Below are 15,923 nucleotides of genomic sequence, written 5' to 3'. Positions count from 1 at the left end.
CTAACAATACAGGCTCTGCTGGCTATTATATGTAATTATTACACATTTTTCTCTGGCAATTGCATTCAAATCAGTTCAAGGTTTCATCATGTTTTTCAAAAGGCACTGTGGCTGAAATCTTTTTAATGCAAGTTTAAAAGTGCTTATTGGTTTTTCCCTCACGTGTTAAGTTTATGGCCCTCAAACACAGCTGTTATTGTTTTTGCAGGCCTTGACCCAAATATTCCCAAAGCTTGCCCGACCTGAGAGACTAGCCAGACCTGAGCCCAAGTGCATTCTTCGCTCCTCTCCTCAGCAACAGTCCTCATGTTTTTCCATGACTCACTTTAAATCGAGTCGCGACCTTGTAGCGGGAACTGACCCGTCAGTTGAAGACAGGCCCTTTACAGCACGCAAGAGAATCTGTGGCATCTCTTCCACACCGTATAGTTAAAGCACATGACCTCTCATGCCCCTCACAGAGCTATAATTACCAGAACCCTTAACAAATTACTGCTCCCAGGATGCTTTGGGGGGAAGTCACATACTTTAAATATGCTTTAAATCATGGGTAGGCAAACCAAGACCCAATCGCCATCTAAATCCGGCCTGTGGACGGTCCGGGAATCAGCGTGTTTTTACATGTGTAGAATATGTGCTTTTGTTTAAAATGCATCTCTGGGTTATTTGTAAAGGTAAAGGGACCCCTGACCATTTGGTCCAGTCACAGACGACTCTGGGGTTGCGGCGCTCATCTCGCTTTATTGGCCGAGGGAGCCGGCGTACAGCTTCTGGGTCATGTGGCCAGCAGGACTAAGCCACTTCTGGCAAGCCGGAGCAGTGCACGGAAACGCTGTTTACCTTCCCACCTATTTATCTACTTGCACTTTGGCGTGCTTTCGAACTGCTAGGTTGGCAGGAGCAGGGACCAAGCAAAGGGAGCTCACCCCGTCGCGGGGATTCAAACCGCCAACCTTCTGATCAGCAAGCCCTAGGCTCTGTGGTTTAACTCACAGCGCCATCTGCGTCCCTGGGTTATTTGTAGGGCATAAGAATTCATTCATTTCCCCGCCCCCCAAAAAATATAGTCCGGCCCCCCACAAGGTCTGAGGGACAGTGGACCGGGCCCCTGCTGGCAAAGTTTGCTGACCTCTGCTTTAAATGTATGATGTACAGGCAAGCGCACTTGAGATTGAGGGGGCTGGGGCCTTGTGACTTAAGCATGTCACGTGCGCACTTCTCGGTGCGTACTGACATGTTATGCGTACGCCGTGCTGGCTTACGTGCACGGCGCAAGCACGTCCTGCAGAGTGTGAATGCATGGCTCCTGTGGAATTTTGAGGGGGCCTGGTCCCCTCCTTGAAAATTGTGGGGGAGCCTTGCCCTCCCGTAGATTGCGCCCCATGACCATGTGATGCTAATCTGTAAAGCGTTGGAGGAAAGGAAGTTCAAAAACTCAGGTGGCCTCTGTGGCCCGGAGTGCCTTCCGTCAGCTTTGGCTGGTGGCCCAGCTCCGCCCCTACCTGGACAGGGATAGCCTAACTACTGTTGTCTATGCTCTATGTAACCTCAAGTTTAGATCACTGCAATGCGTTATACGTGGGGCTGCCTCTGAAGACGGTTCAGAAACTTCAGCTAGTGCAGAATTCAGCGGCCAGGTTGCTCACCGGAACAAGATGGTTTGAGCATATTACACCCATCCTGGTCCAACAGCACTGGTTACCAATTACCGTATTTTTCGTCCTATAGGGCGCACCGGCCCATAGGACGCACCTCGTTTTTTGGGGGGGGGTGAATAAAAAAAAATTATTCCCCCCCCCAGCCGCGGCTGCCGCCCCAAGCCTTGCACACGCCTGCCCGAAGCACGGGGCACCCTCCGGAGGGCTCCGCGTGCTTCGGGCTGCAGGCTGCCGCCCCAAGCCTCGTGCGCCCAGCGGGACCTCCCTCCGGGCGCGTAAGGCATGCGGATAGCTTCCTGAAGCCTGGAGAGCGAGAGGGGTCGGTGCGCACCAATGCCTCTCGCTCTCCAGGCTTCAGCGAAAGCCTGCATTCGCCCCATAGGACGCACACACATTTCCCCTTCATTTTTGGAGGGGGAAAAGTGCGTCCTATGGGGCGAAAAATACGGTAGTTTCTGGGCCCAATTCAGAGTGGTGGTTTTGATCTATAAAGCCTTAAACAGCTCAGAACCGCAATACCTCAAGGACTACCTCTTTCCATATGAACCTACCCCGACCCTGAGATCATCTTCCGAGACCCTCCTTCATGTGCCTCCTCCTCGAGAGGTCCAGAGGGTGGCAACACGAGAACAGAGCCTTCTCTGCAGTGGCTCCCCATATGTGGAATGCTCTCCCCAAGGCGCCTTCATTATACACCTTTAGGTGCCAGGCAAAAACGTTCCTTTTTAACCAGGCCTTTGGTTGATCTGATTGGCATCCTATACCCTTTTAAAATGTGGCTCTTTGGGTGCGGGGGGAGGTTATTGTGTTATTGTTTTCCTTTTGATTTTATATACTGTCATCTTTTCTGTGAACCGCCCTGAGACAGTGGTGCCTTGGGTTACAAACACCTTGGGTAACAAACACTTGGGGTTGCAGACTCCGCTAACCTGGAAGTAGTACCTCAAGTTAAGAACTTTGCCCCAGGATCAGAAAAGAAATCGCGCTGCGGCAGCAGCGGGAGGCCCCCCATTAGCTAAAGTGGTACCTCGGGTTAAGAACGGTTTCAGGTTAAGAACGGACCTCCGGAACGAATTAAGTTCGTAACCAGAGGTACCACTGTATATAAATTCAATAAATATAATAAAAGCCAGAGATCTCTAGACCAGGAGTGGCGACGTTATGGCTGTCAGAGGGACTCCGTTATCCCGCAGCACTGGCCATCTTGAATGGGGCTGATGGGAGTCCAACTGCATCTGGAGGGCCACAGGTTGCCCACCTCCCACTTCAGGACCCCCCCCCACACACCTTATGGTTTAAGCGCACCAACCTCCTTTTTATCCTTGCTCTTGTCGATCTCCTTCTTCAGAATCTCCACCCTCTTGAAGGACTCCTTGCTGTCAATGCTGTAAACCAGCACGTATCCATCAGTGCAGGAGAAGCAGTGCTTGGGCAATTCCAGCCCATCCCTCAAGCCTCGAGTGTCATAGAAGCGCACCAGCTCCCGTACCCCCCGGTCCGTCTCGATGGAGCCCACGTAAATGTCCTCTTGGGTTTCGATCATCTCTGAACCTGCACACAGCCAACGGGACAGAGAGCAGCAATTACTGGACACGCAGAAATTATCGGGAGTGTTTTCTCGGAAGGAGTCGTTCTCTCCATACTCGCAGCAGCCAGGGGCAGTGCTTTTGTTAGGCCAACCAGAACAAAATAACACGCAAGCTCTTGAGTTCTCCAGAACTCTTCCATCAGGTAAACTAGGAGTTCTGGAGAACTCATAATCTCGTGTGATATTTTGGCAGCTGGCCTAATAAACTTAGTACCCTACTATGGATTTAGGGTTTTATTTACAAATTGAAAATATCATACACATGTTCACAAAATATTGTGTAGTTACCGTATTTTTCCGTGTATAAGACGTAAGTTTTTTTACCAAAAAATTAGGTTTAAAATTGGGGCTCGTCTTATATACGGGTAGTGCTGAGGGGTGTTTTCTTAATTTGGAGTCCCCCAAAATAGGAGGCGTCTTATACACGGAGAAATACGGCATACACAATATTTACCTTATGCTTTGCATAATTTAAAAAATACATATAAATAATGTAATTCGTTTAAATACAGTTATTTGCACCTTGCGAAGCTTAAAGATGAGAGAGAAGAGCCTATTCATATCTAATTGGGAACTTATCCTCCTTTATAGCAACTTATTCCAATTCTTGGAAGCCCCATGTCCTTTCTTGATATACCAAGTTACTAAATTCCACCTGTTTATTATTTCCATACAATGTTCTTTTTCTTATGGGCCAACACTGTTACCTTTACTTTGTACAGTAGCCAGAGAATCTTTTGCTAACTCCCCGCCCACCCAAAAAAGCAAATGTCTCTGCAGTTGCTATCTACATTTGGAAGAAATCTTCCATTAGCGCCTGTGAATAATTTCCTCCAAATGCAAATCTCAGTTCTAGAAGAGGGATTTTCCATATGGAAAAAGTTACATTCTCCACTTCTGATCTGGTAACTACCAGCCATACTAAGCTGATGGAATTTGCCTTTAAAAACAAAACAGCCACTTTGTACTGAAGGCAAAGATGCATTTAATGTCATATTCAGTTTGGCCCTAAATAACTGAAGCAAAGTGCCATTGGTGCATCTCTATGCCAGGAAAAAGCAGCACCTGTTGGATTTCTGCCTGCCATGCAGCTGTTAAACACAATTGGACCTGTGCTGGGGGCAGGGAGAACCAACTCTTGGTCTGACTGATTGCCATACTTAGTGTCAGGGACCAGGGCTGTGTCCACACTCCGATTTGCCCTGCATCGGGTCTGTTCCCACCACTGCTTTGGAAAGCAGTGTTAAAATTATGTTATACACTATCCATACATGTTCTCTAATTTCTTAGGAAATACTGCATTTTTGTGTGTTTCTCCCTCAAACCAGCTCCAACCCGAATTGAGAAAAAGAACGACCTAGGGCTTATCCACACTTACAGTGGTACCTCAGGTTAAGTACTTAATTCGTTCTGAAGGTCCATTCTTAACCTGAAACTGTACTTAACCTGAAGCACCACTTTAGCTAATGGGGCCTCCTGCTGCTGCCGCGCCAGCGGAGCATGATTTCTGTTCTCATCCTGAAGCAAAGTTCTTAAGCCGAGGTAATATTTCTGGGTTAGCAGAGTCTGTAACCTGAAGCGTCTGTAACCCGAGGTACCACTGTACTTTTTGCCCTGCTCTTTCCAGGCAGAAGTCTGTGATTTAAAGATCTGTCTCCAAGTACCCAGGGTTATTTTGCTCCAAGCATTCCTTGCGAAAACCGCTCTTTAAAGCTGAATTGGAGCAAATGTCAATTTGGGTTTTCTGCGGATTGCTGTTTACTCCGATTGAGCTTTAAAGAGCGAGTTTTTGTGAGGAAAGCTCTGGAGCAAAAAGGAAAAGAAAGGAAAAGAAAGGGTGCTCAGACACGGAGCTTTTAATTGCGAACCATGCCTGGTAAGATTGGAGGACAGGTAAATGTGGATAAGCCCCTAGCTGCACTTTAAGCCAGTAACTTGGGAAGACAGGCGAACTAATGCCAGTGTACTGGAAGAAGCAAAGATCACCAGTGTTGAAGCAACGATTCTTCAACATCTGCTTCGTTGGACTGGTCATGTTGTGCGGATGCCTGATTATCGTCTTCCAAAGCAACTACTCTATTCTGAACTTAAAAATGGAAAGCGTAATGCTGGTGGTCAACAAAAGAGGTTTAAAGACTGCCTCAGGGCAAATCTTTAAAAATGTAGTATAAACACCAACAATTGGGAAACACTTGCCTGCGAGTGCTCCAACTGGAGAACAGTCTTTACCAAAGATGTCATGGGCTTTGAAGACGCTTAAACGCAGGACGCAAGGGAGAAACATGCTAAGAGGAAGGCACGCTTGGCAAATCCACACCGTGATCAACTCCTGCCCGGAAACCAATGTCCCACTGCGGAAGGAGGTGTGGATCCAGAATTGGCCTCCACAGTCACTTACGGACTCATTGTTAAAACCATGTTTATGGAAGACAATCTTACTCGGCTACGAGTGATCACCAAAGAAGGAGAAGAATGCAGCCTGAGTGCAATTGGTATGTGGCCCAAGGTTTCTGTCTTCTGCAGTATTTGGTTTGCCCCATATTCCTGACTGGTTGAGACAGATTTGCCTGTTGTGTAAGACTCCAAAGCTGCCTCACCTGTCTGCAGTTTTTCTGCCAGCAGCACTCTACTCCTTCTACATTTTTCTTGACAATCTGCCTATGCCGTTTTTTTGTCTCCAGAATTCAATTTTGTCAGCTGACCAGCCTTTCGGCCCTTTACCCACCCTCAGTATAGACTCCAGGATTTTTGGGGGGGTGGGGGTGGCGATGGGCGCCCTCAACAACAGTATCGTTTGTGGGAGCCCTTAACCTGAAAGAGGTGGGGTTTGCAAACTGAGAATGATCTTGTGCTGCATTTGATCTTCTTAGGTGCTCTCTACAAAGTGGGAATGGTAATACAGTCATACCTCGGGTTACAGACACTTCAGGTTGCACATTTTCGGGTTACGGATGCACTGAAACCCAGAAGTACCGGAACAGGTTACTTCCAGATTTCGGCACTCGCACATGCACAGAAGCGCTAAATTGTGCTTTGCGCATGCGCAGAAGCACCAAATCGCGACCCGCACATGCGCAGACACGGTGCTGCGGGTTGTGAATGCTGCGGGTTGTGAACGTGCCTCCTGCACGGATCATGTTCGCAACCCGAGCATCCACTGTACTGCTAGGGTAATGAACCCTCTGCTGGCCTTGGGCCCCTAGCAAACACCCAACCGTCTGTGTTCTCCTGCCTGCCTAACTAACACCACATCAAATTCCCCCTCTCCCTGGGTCCCGTGTAACCCAGTCAAACTGAACTTCCACTTTGCTCACAATTCTGCACTGCATGTTAACTTTCTAGTGGCTATATATTTAATTCTTCAAGCTGCATCTCTAGGCAGTGTGCAAAGAATCCAAAATAATTATTAACCCCCTACAAAGAAAACAGAGTGAACGGCACTTAACGAAAGAACTAACCAGCTGAGCTGTGGGTCAGACAGAAGAGTGGGGTTCTAGACCCTCTCCAGAAGACCCGCCAATGAGAGAGAGAGGGACATTCATTCTGGAGCTACAGAGTAACTGATAGAAACACATTACTTCTTGCTGCTACCTTTTTGTGAATCAGGGCCTGAGAAGAGCATTGGAGCTGAGGCCAGGGGGTGGTAAAACAGGTGACACTCCCCAATAAACATGGCACCCAGGCTAGGATAGTTTCTCCCTGGCCACTTAGAATCACTCCCAATGATGGGCAGGATATACATAGGCAAGCAACAGACTCTTTTTAATATTCGCAATGGCTCTGTACAGTAAATTAGCCTTAAAAAATGGTTTAGGCTTGAACAAGCAGGATAGTCATACCCTCCAACATTTCTCTGATGAAAATGGGAAAATGGGACGTATTATTATTATTATTATTATTATTATTACCCCAAGCATCTCTGGGTGGTGTCCAACATATAAAAACATAATTAAACTTTAAACAAAAACCTCCCCATACAGGTCTGCCTTCAGGTGTCTTCTAAAGGCTGTATAGTTCCTTATCTCCATACCCTCCAACATTTCTCCAGTGAAAACAGGGATGTCCTACCATACACTCCAATATTTCTCTGATGAAAATAGGGAAGTCCTAAGGAAATGCAGGACATTCCGGGATCAACTCAGAAACCGGGACGGCTTCTGTAAATCCAGGGCTGTCCCCAGAAAGTAGGGACACTTGGAGGGGGTCTGAATTAGCTTTAAAATCCAGTTTAGGCCTGAACAAGCAAGGCTAGTGAGCTGTGCCCAGCTGAAAGCCAACACTCACCGACCACATGATTCCCATAGAGGAGCTGCTCCAGGATAGAGGTCTTCCCAACCGACGCTTGCCCACATACTACCACTTTGCAGCTCTTCCCCATCTTCTGGTCGGTGGGGGAAGAGGAAGAATGCAAGAAGCTGCAAATGGAAGGCATGCGGTGAAAACATACATACGCATACAAACACCCACACATCTCTGTGTGGGCGCAGGAGCAAAGGAAGCACCAAAGGACATCGGTCTGTCTAGTTCCGTATTGTCTATGCGGACTGACAACAGCTTTCCAAGGTTTAAGGCAGGAGTCTGTCCCCAGCCACACCAAGAGGAGCCGGGGTCTGAACCTGGAACCTACTGCATGCAAACACTCTGTCACTGAGCTATGTGCCTGAGGCTGTTTTTTGGAGTTTCAGGGAGGGACTTCCAGCAGAACAGCCAGGCTGCCTGGAGCCCAGGTTTGTACCAGCAAATTGGGGGAAAGGGCGTGAGCAGGAATGCAAGCGGCCTTAAAAGGATCAGTCGTCTGCGGAAAGACACACTGCAAGGTCCAGCAGTCTTGCTTTCGGCTGACCCCCGTCAGGAGCTCTAGAAACTTATCTCCAGCTCTGCGAATCCAATTCACACATTTTATTATTTGAGGAATGTTTATCGTTCCAATGCTGCGATGTATCAAATGTTATCCTGCAATCTGATTTAATCACATCCATGCATTTATTTATTTTTTAAAAAAAATATTAAACAGTTTCAACATAACAATTTATCAATCCAGGCATTCAATTACATTATTTTTTCCCTTCCCCTCCCCCATCCCTCCCTCTCCCACCCAGGACTTCCCTCAGCTCCCCTCTCTGGTTTCTTTGCACATATTATTCTCTGCATATTATAAAATTGTACATATCCTTGCCTTGTCTATCATATATTCGACTAATAAATTTGTGGATGTTAATTCAAAACCTGCTAAGGAGTCCAAGTCATGCGTTTCTTGCCCATTGCAAGCATTGCGCAGAAAAGAAAAATTTTCATTGTTGTTGCAAAAAGTTCGCTATTTTCATCTTGCATACATTTTCTACGTCACATAGAAGTGTCAAATTTCACTAGACTTTTGCCCCACTATTCCTAATCCTTTTTACTCCATGCCCAGCATAGGATTCACCTTGCATTGAAGTAGGCTCTAATTCACAAAAGGTTATGCCAACAACAAATGCATTCCTCTTCAAGGCACTGCCAGACACTTTTCCTTGTGCGTCATACAGGTATGCTAACCAAAAAGCCTGGACTGGTGGCTGTTCCCTGTTGGGCCTGTGCACAGGTCTGCTGTCACATAAAAAAGTGGCATAAACCCTTGGTATGACGTGAGCATGCAATTCCACATTGATCTTGCTTTTCTGCATGGTGCATCCTGTTTTAAGAGCTTCATCTGAGAAAGTTCGGCTGATCCTGACCGGCTGATCAGCGCACACCTGCATGGGGCTATATAGACTTACCTTCCCAAGGCGCCTGCCCCTTTGTTTCGTTACTTTCTGCCTTCAGCTTCAGCCTGGAGAGGAACTGAGGGCCAACAAGTCAGCGGAGCTAGGAGAAGTGGCAGAAAGAGAAGGATGCAGCCCACAGCTCCATCTAGGGTTGCATGTGAAATGTTGCTTTGCTATGCTCAGCAATTGCCAAGGGCGCTTCAGATGCAGAACACTTAAGACAGCAGCATAAATTGCACACTGTGGAAGAGTTGCGCAGTGTGCAGTGTGCGTTTCTGTGGGACGGGGGAAATGGTGGAATACTACAACAGAAAGAACGGTTATGCACTGTGGTCACACTTTTTTCACAATTAACTTATGAATTCTCTGCCACAAGGTGGATAGCCACTGGCTGCTTTCCCCCGGGGAAAACCTGCTGTTAATAATAATAATAATAATAATAATATTTATATCCCGCCCTCCCCAGCCGAAGCCGGGCTCAGAGTGGCTAACAACAAAAGAAGTAACACAGCATTCTAAAATCAATTCATTTTAAAATCAATTCAAAATCAAATCAATGGCAACCATTGGGCTAGAGTTCTGTTAGGATTACCAGAGGGGGGGGGGGTCAGACTGTGCCTTGGCCAAAGGCCTGGTGGAACAGCTCTGTCTTGCAGGCCCTGTGGAAAGATGTCAAGTCCCGCAGGGCCCTAGTCTCTTGTGACAGAGCGTCCCACCAGATCGGGGCCACTGATGGGAGTTGGATTGGATTTACCACTGAATCAGAACAAACAAGAATGGTGGGGTAACCTAAAAACCTCTTGGACCCATGCTTTCTAGGCACAGCACAAGAGGAAGTGCGGGCGAGCCCTAAGATGACTAAAAATACATTAGTTGAGAAGGATAGGTTTATTAACAACCATTAGCCATAAAAAGCCACCATTAGTAATGCTAGCTAAAGGAAAATCTAGTGTTCTGAAGCTATATAGCAGGGATGAAGAACCTGCAGCAGCCAGCCACTTTTTGGGACTACAGCTCCCATAATCCCTGACCATTGACCATGCTGGTTGGGGCTGATGGGAGTTGGAGTTCAACAGCATCTGGACAAGCCACAGGTTCCGATTAAAGCTTTGAGTGGACCAGATGTTGGAAATGAGGACTATAGGAAAGTTATCACTGTCATATCCTTCTGGTGTGTTTCTCAGGGTGATTGAATATAATTATGTAAAATGTTAGTTATGTTTTTACATAGGTTTTTTTTCTTTAAAGTGATGAATCCAGCTGAGTTCAACGAAGCTCCTTCCTAAACAGGCAAAAATAAGGACTGAGGGAACCCAGTACCAGCAACGAGCCCCAGTAAGAACAGGCCAGCCTCAGATTTTGGTTTTTTCTTGTTTAAATTGTCCTTTTATTGATTTTGTAAAATTCAAAACAAAAATAAATATAAAAATATTTGCACAGACTTACAAACTTGGTTGCATGTGAACATACAGTAATAAAGTAAAACAGTTGCAACAATTATCATTTTTTACTTGTGGACTGACATGAGAGAGAATGAATGCAAGAGCATCATATCATGATGTACAACAACTTTTTAATAATAATAATAATGATGATGATGATGATGATGATATGCAACCCATCTGGTTGGGTTGCCCCAGCCACTCTGGGCGTCTCCCAACACGCATAAAAACATAATAAAATATCAAACATTAGAAATTTCCGGATACAGATCAGATTTGGATTGGTGAATAATAATTATCTATCTTTTTGAGTCCCTTTTATGCTTATTCCTCTCACGGGGTGAGGGGACTCCTCCCGCCACACAGAAAAAAAAAGGAGGAGCCGGGGTTCCCTCTTGGCGGATTCCGATCCTTCCTCTCCTTGTTCAGCCAAGCCGGAAGTGGGCGTTCTACCTGCCACGACTCGTTCTCCGGAAGTGGACGTGTGAGCTTCCGTTCCCGTCCTCCTTTCGCTCTCGCTCTCCCGCTCTCTCTCTCTCCCTTTTCTCTCCCTTCCCGGCTCGCCGGCCGTTGATCGCCTGCAACAAGGAAGCCAAGATGGCGGCGGCGGGAGGAGGCGAGTGCGACGTGATCATGACGCCCGCGGCGGCGAACCTGGTGGCGCCTTCTCACCCTGAGGGGCCGGCGATGTTGAGCGACGAGGACGAGGACGCGGGGACGCGCAGGTAAGGGCCTCCGCCCGAGGGCCCCCTTCCCCACACGGGTTCTCCCGTCCCCTCGAGCGGGGGGGGGGAGAGAGAGAGACCTATGGAGGGGGGAGGGGCTGCCTCGGTGTGCGGGTGGGGGAGGGGAGAAGGCGGCGAGGGGCGGGGCCTGGATTGCAGGTGAGGGAGGGGGAAGTAAGTGGGGGTTGGGGGTGCGCGCGAGAGAGAGGTGCATTGTCGTCAGCTGTGCCCCCAAAGGACCGTAGGATAAAGCCAATTAATTGTGTGTATTCCCTGTAGGTGTCGCTGGACTACAACCCCCATCATCCCTAGATGGCCAGGGGGTGCTGGGAGCTGTAGTCCATCGAGATGCGGGGGGCCAAGGTTGAGAGAGGCTGGTCTGTGTGGACCCGTGTGCTGCTTCTGAAATGCCAGGTGCTGGGAGGGTGAGTCATGGGAGAGGGGCTACCCCTCAAGAGTCTGCCTTGCAAGGAGAAGGTCCCCGGTTCAGTCCCCGCTGGCAACTCCAGGTTGGGCTGGGGAGAGGCTTCCTGGGCTGAAACTCCAGAGAGATGCTGCCAGCCAGTGCAGGCAGTACTGAGCAAAATGGGCCAGCGGTTCTGACTTGGTATAAGGCAGCTTACTATGTTCCTAGAAGGTTCCTCCTTTAATTCTCCACTTATTAGGCTTTGTTGAAGCCTCTTAACTGCACACCGTTAGGAATAGCATGTTGTGCAAGAGGGGTCCTTGGTCCCATACAGTAAAGTGGTACAGTAGTACCTCGGGTTACATATGCTTCAGGTTACAGACTCCGCTAACCCAGAAATAGTACCTCGGGTTAAGAACTTTGCTTCAGGATGAGAACAGAAATCATGCTCTGGCGGCAGCGGCAGGAGGGCCCATTAGCTAAAGTGGTGCTTCAGGTTCAGAACAGTTTCAGGTTAAGAACAGACCTCCAGAACGAATTAAGTCCTTAACCCGAGGTACCACTGTATTTGACGTTTTAAAGTGTGTATGTGTGAGGGTTTAACAGTAGGATTTAGTCCCCAAAAGAGCCCAAGGCTCAGCCCAGGAGTCTTCATCCTCTTTTGAGCCTGACATGTGCGCTTAAGGCAGAGTTCAATGGGCTTTGTTCCCTAATGCTGCAGTTCTAAGTGTATTTAGGTTTACGTTATTATTTATCAAAGTCCTTGAAGTGCTTCACATACCTTCACAAGCCAGGGATCCTTGGCATATGACCCAGTATTGCTGTAGTGTAACTGTATTTGTTTGGTTCATTTTTATTTGTTAAATTTATGTCCCACCTTTCCACAAAATGGTGCTCAAGGCAGCTAATGGTGCTCATGGTGGCTAAAAGTTTTAGAAGCATTGGGGTTAGGGATTGTGGTGGCGTACACATCATATGCTTAAAACACATAAACACAGCTGCAGCTGTAAAGAATCCAGGGGACTGAAGGGTGGTGGGAATTGTAGTTCTGTTAGGGGTAAACTACAGTTCCCAAGATTCTTTGGGAGAAGTCATGTGCTTTTGACAGTGTGATGAGTGCAGCATGTGGTGCCCTCTCGGGTTGGGGATGGATCAAAGCTGTTCTTCCAGTGGCAAGTTGCCATACAACTTCTATAAATGGGGATGAATACCATATTGGTGTTTCTGGTTGGTTTGTATTAGTTCACTTATTGCAGAGAACTAATTGGAGTTCCAGTTTGAAATATTTGGTGGGACACTGCATTTCCCCATCTTGTTGATAAAAGTTGCAAGTCTGGTGTTAAGTGGAAGCAATCAATTGTTTTACGAAAGTGACTAGAAGACTGCTTCAATAGAAATGAGGGTTTAACCTTCCACTCGTTCCTCACTTATAAGCCTGGTTGGCTTACAGCCAGGTCTGTTCTTTGGGGAGAAAAATAAATATTTTAAACTTAGCTTGTTGCTAAGTCAGTGACTAGCCCAGAGGTGCATGGTGAAAACCGATTGCCCTTGAGTCGTGGTTTGCGGAGAGTTTCGGATAACAATTCAAGAACTTGTGATTTGTTCTCTGTGAGGGAATGGCTAGATCTCACACTTTGCATCAGGTCCAGGAAACCTTTGGCCCTCCAGATGTCGCTGGGTTACAACTCTCGCCATACCTGGCCTTTGGCTGTGTTTGTAGGGGTGATGGGAGTTGTCATTCAGCAACATCTGGATGGTCAAAAGCTCCCATGTTCAATCCCTGGTATCTCCCAAGTAAGACTGATGGGGGTAGTATGTATCTGAAATGCTGGACAGCAACTGCCTTTCAGTGTAAAGTAGATAAGAATGAGCTACATAGACTAGTCATCTGATTAAGTATAGTAGCAACTTCCAGGGTAACTACTGGAGCGGTGACCTTGTCTGACCGAATGAGCAGGGAGATATGACAGAAGGGGGAAAAATTCTTTTCTGGCTGCCTAACTTAACTGAATGAGATTTTTGTGGGGAAAGGAAATGGCACGTGTTTCTTTGGACTTTTTCCCTGCCCTACGGTCTTGGGGTGTGTCACAGTTATTACAGTAATGAGAGATAGGGAACGGTTAATTTAGCTGTCCTGCTCCCAGTTTGACTCACAGCACTTGTGATTAACCATTTTGCAAAAGGTAAACAATGTGGTTTTTCCTTAAGGGAGTCTGGTAAAATGGGTTAGACTCGAGTGAGAAAGAGTGATGTGCCCTTGGTGAGCTCATGGCTTAGGTGGGGTTTGAATGTTAGCTTCCCATAGGCAAAGCCAAGGCTGATTCTCCAAAAGTAGCAGCAGCTACTAAACCACCCCCACCCCAGTCACAAGGAGTACCATATGGTCTCTTGTTACCCACACACAGGTCCAGAGGAGATGTCTGGAAGCAATGGGCTGTCTTCAAAGAAGTTGTCCTCTCCCTGTGCGAGCGCACCCCCCCTCCCAACCACACACCCAACTTTGGAGATTTGCAGGGCACAGGGATAGAAGAGGGTGAAGAAGTCCCATCCGTTGTGCAGGTGGAAGTTCTTGTGCTAACAGAACAACTTTGTTAGATGCTACCCAATGGATCTGCCCTTAAACTTTCTAACAGTTAACTTTGGCATACCAGGGCATGAGGTCACTGTTTTGATAAAAGAAAGGAGACAAAAACTTTCTTCCTACCTCCTTTAAACTACACCTGGTACTGTTGTTGTGTGAATTTTTAAATGGTATAGTAGGGGGTGCTCTGTGGTTGCTTGGAAGCTTATTAGGGGTTTCTTTAATGAGAAGAGTATTAACTGCAGAAAACACCAAACTGTTTCCCTGTCATTACTGGTCTCTTCCTTTATGTGCAGATGCAAGACAGTATTTAACAATACTGTACTCCTTTTTAAACAAAGCAAAACTGTCACCAAGTAGACCTTGCCAGTGCCCTACATGTGCTAACTGCTTCCCCAAATGCATCCCCCAATCTTGTTCTTCAGCAGGTAACTCAATATAGAAAGGGTTCTCTGAAACTTGAAAGCCACAGCAGTACAACATAGCTTGGGTGATCCTGGTTACGGCCGCAAAAGGTGATATTATGAATGGCTGAGAGTCACATTAGGTTATTAGTACCTCTGGAATTCCCTGCAAATGCTCACCGGAAAAGCCAATATTGTAAGCAAGTTCAAAAAAGGACAAGGTGGTAGGGCTTCTTTTCCACAATTTGGTAGGATGCTCAATGTATCTAGCCTAACACCCGTTCCTAATATTTGTGATTTAAACAGACTGGGATTGGGAGCAGAGGTCTCTTCTTCAACATCCTGAGGCATCTAGCTATAAACCCTGTCCGTGATCCAACTGAGCTCTTCTTATTTTGATAAACACATTGGTTCCTGCTGTGATCCAGGCCTTTGCTCTCTTTGTGTTGAGTCATAGAATTGTAGAGTTGGGAGGGATCCCGAGGCCAAGGATCATCTAGTCCAGCCCCCTTCAATGCAGGAATCTCAACTAAAGCATCCATGGCAGATGGCCATCCATCCTCTGCTAAAACTTCCAAGGAAGGAGAGTCCCACTCTTCATGGGAGTCTATTCCACTATCAAACGTATCTTAGTTTCAGAAGTCTTTTGGTGTTACACTTTGAGAACTATGGGAGAAGAACAGAACCACTTTTAATCTAGGCAGCCCTGTGGGATGCTGAAATGTTTGTGGAAGAGTGCAGAAGAGGGAGAGAAGTAACTTGGGGAAGCTGACTTACAGAGCATGTTATTGGCATGGCATCTTGGCAGAGATGGCCCAAGCAATAAATAGTCAGTGTCAAAGTTATAAAAATACACGGGAGTCAAAGAGATGACAAATATTGTCCATTGACCTTACTTCCAAGTCACCCTGCAGATGAAGTTCATCTGTTCACTGCAGAGCGTGGAAAGCAAATAGCTTAGAAGTTACCCACTCATTGTATTTTGCCCTTGGGTGGTGGCTCCAAGAAGGTCCTTGGAGTGTATATCAGAACTGTATCTAGAATAAGACTTTTCTCTTGAGTAGTCTTTAGTCTGCAGCATGCCTTGGAGACTGGGGCAACTCCCCAAGAGACAGCATGCAAGTTGACAAGGAAGCTAGAAATGTGTTCATCACCATTCATGTGGAAATTTCCAGGCGTAACTTGGGACTCTGGAAAAACCTGGGTGGTTATTTTTGTTTGTTTGTTTGTTTGTTTGTTTGTTTGTTTGTTTACAGTTCCTGGCTGCTAAAATAGATAGATACATATTTTTGGACATTCCCAATGTAATTCTAAAACTCGCCATTTGCTTTACCTGCATTCAGAGGTAAAATTACTCTTTCCTTAGTATTGCTGC

The 15,923-nt window shown here is 46.8% G+C and overlaps 2 protein-coding genes across 4 annotated transcripts in view; one reads left to right on the top strand and one right to left on the bottom strand.

The window, feature by feature from the left end:
* NKIRAS2 (NFKB inhibitor interacting Ras like 2) overlaps nt 1–9,106 on the bottom strand; it is a 272,510-nt gene extending 263,404 nt beyond the window's left edge. For 2 of the 3 annotated variants that reach the window (XR_014541085.1, XM_083583646.1), the window contains exons 1-3: nt 9,003–9,106; nt 7,531–7,661; nt 2,968–3,209 (exon numbers count right to left, since the gene is read on the bottom strand). Coding sequence is in view for 2 of the 3 variants with exons in the window: in XM_083583646.1 (XP_083439772.1) it covers nt 2,968–3,209; nt 7,531–7,624 (336 nt within the window). In the remaining variant the exon portion in view is untranslated. Of the gene's footprint in view, nt 1–2,967; nt 3,210–7,530; nt 7,662–8,671 lie in introns of all 3 variants that reach the window. The other variant, XM_083583647.1, reaches the window with a different exon arrangement.
* Nucleotides 9,107–10,243: 1,137 nt separating this feature from the next.
* Nucleotides 10,244–15,923, top strand: part of DNAJC7 (DnaJ heat shock protein family (Hsp40) member C7) — a 38,976-nt gene continuing 33,296 nt past the window's right edge. Inside the window, exon 1 of the mRNA XM_083583160.1 lies at nt 10,244–11,157. Coding sequence (XP_083439286.1) covers nt 11,030–11,157 — 128 coding nt within the window. The 5' untranslated portion in view covers nt 10,244–11,029. The remainder of the gene's footprint in view (nt 11,158–15,923) is intronic.

This window comes from Podarcis filfolensis (genome assembly GCF_964270895.1).
Source record: "Podarcis filfolensis genome assembly, chromosome: 13".
Classification (NCBI taxonomy): Eukaryota; Metazoa; Chordata; class Lepidosauria; order Squamata; family Lacertidae; genus Podarcis; species Podarcis filfolensis.
Note: the sequence above shows the minus strand (reverse complement) of the source record. Positions and strands in the feature narration are given on the sequence as shown.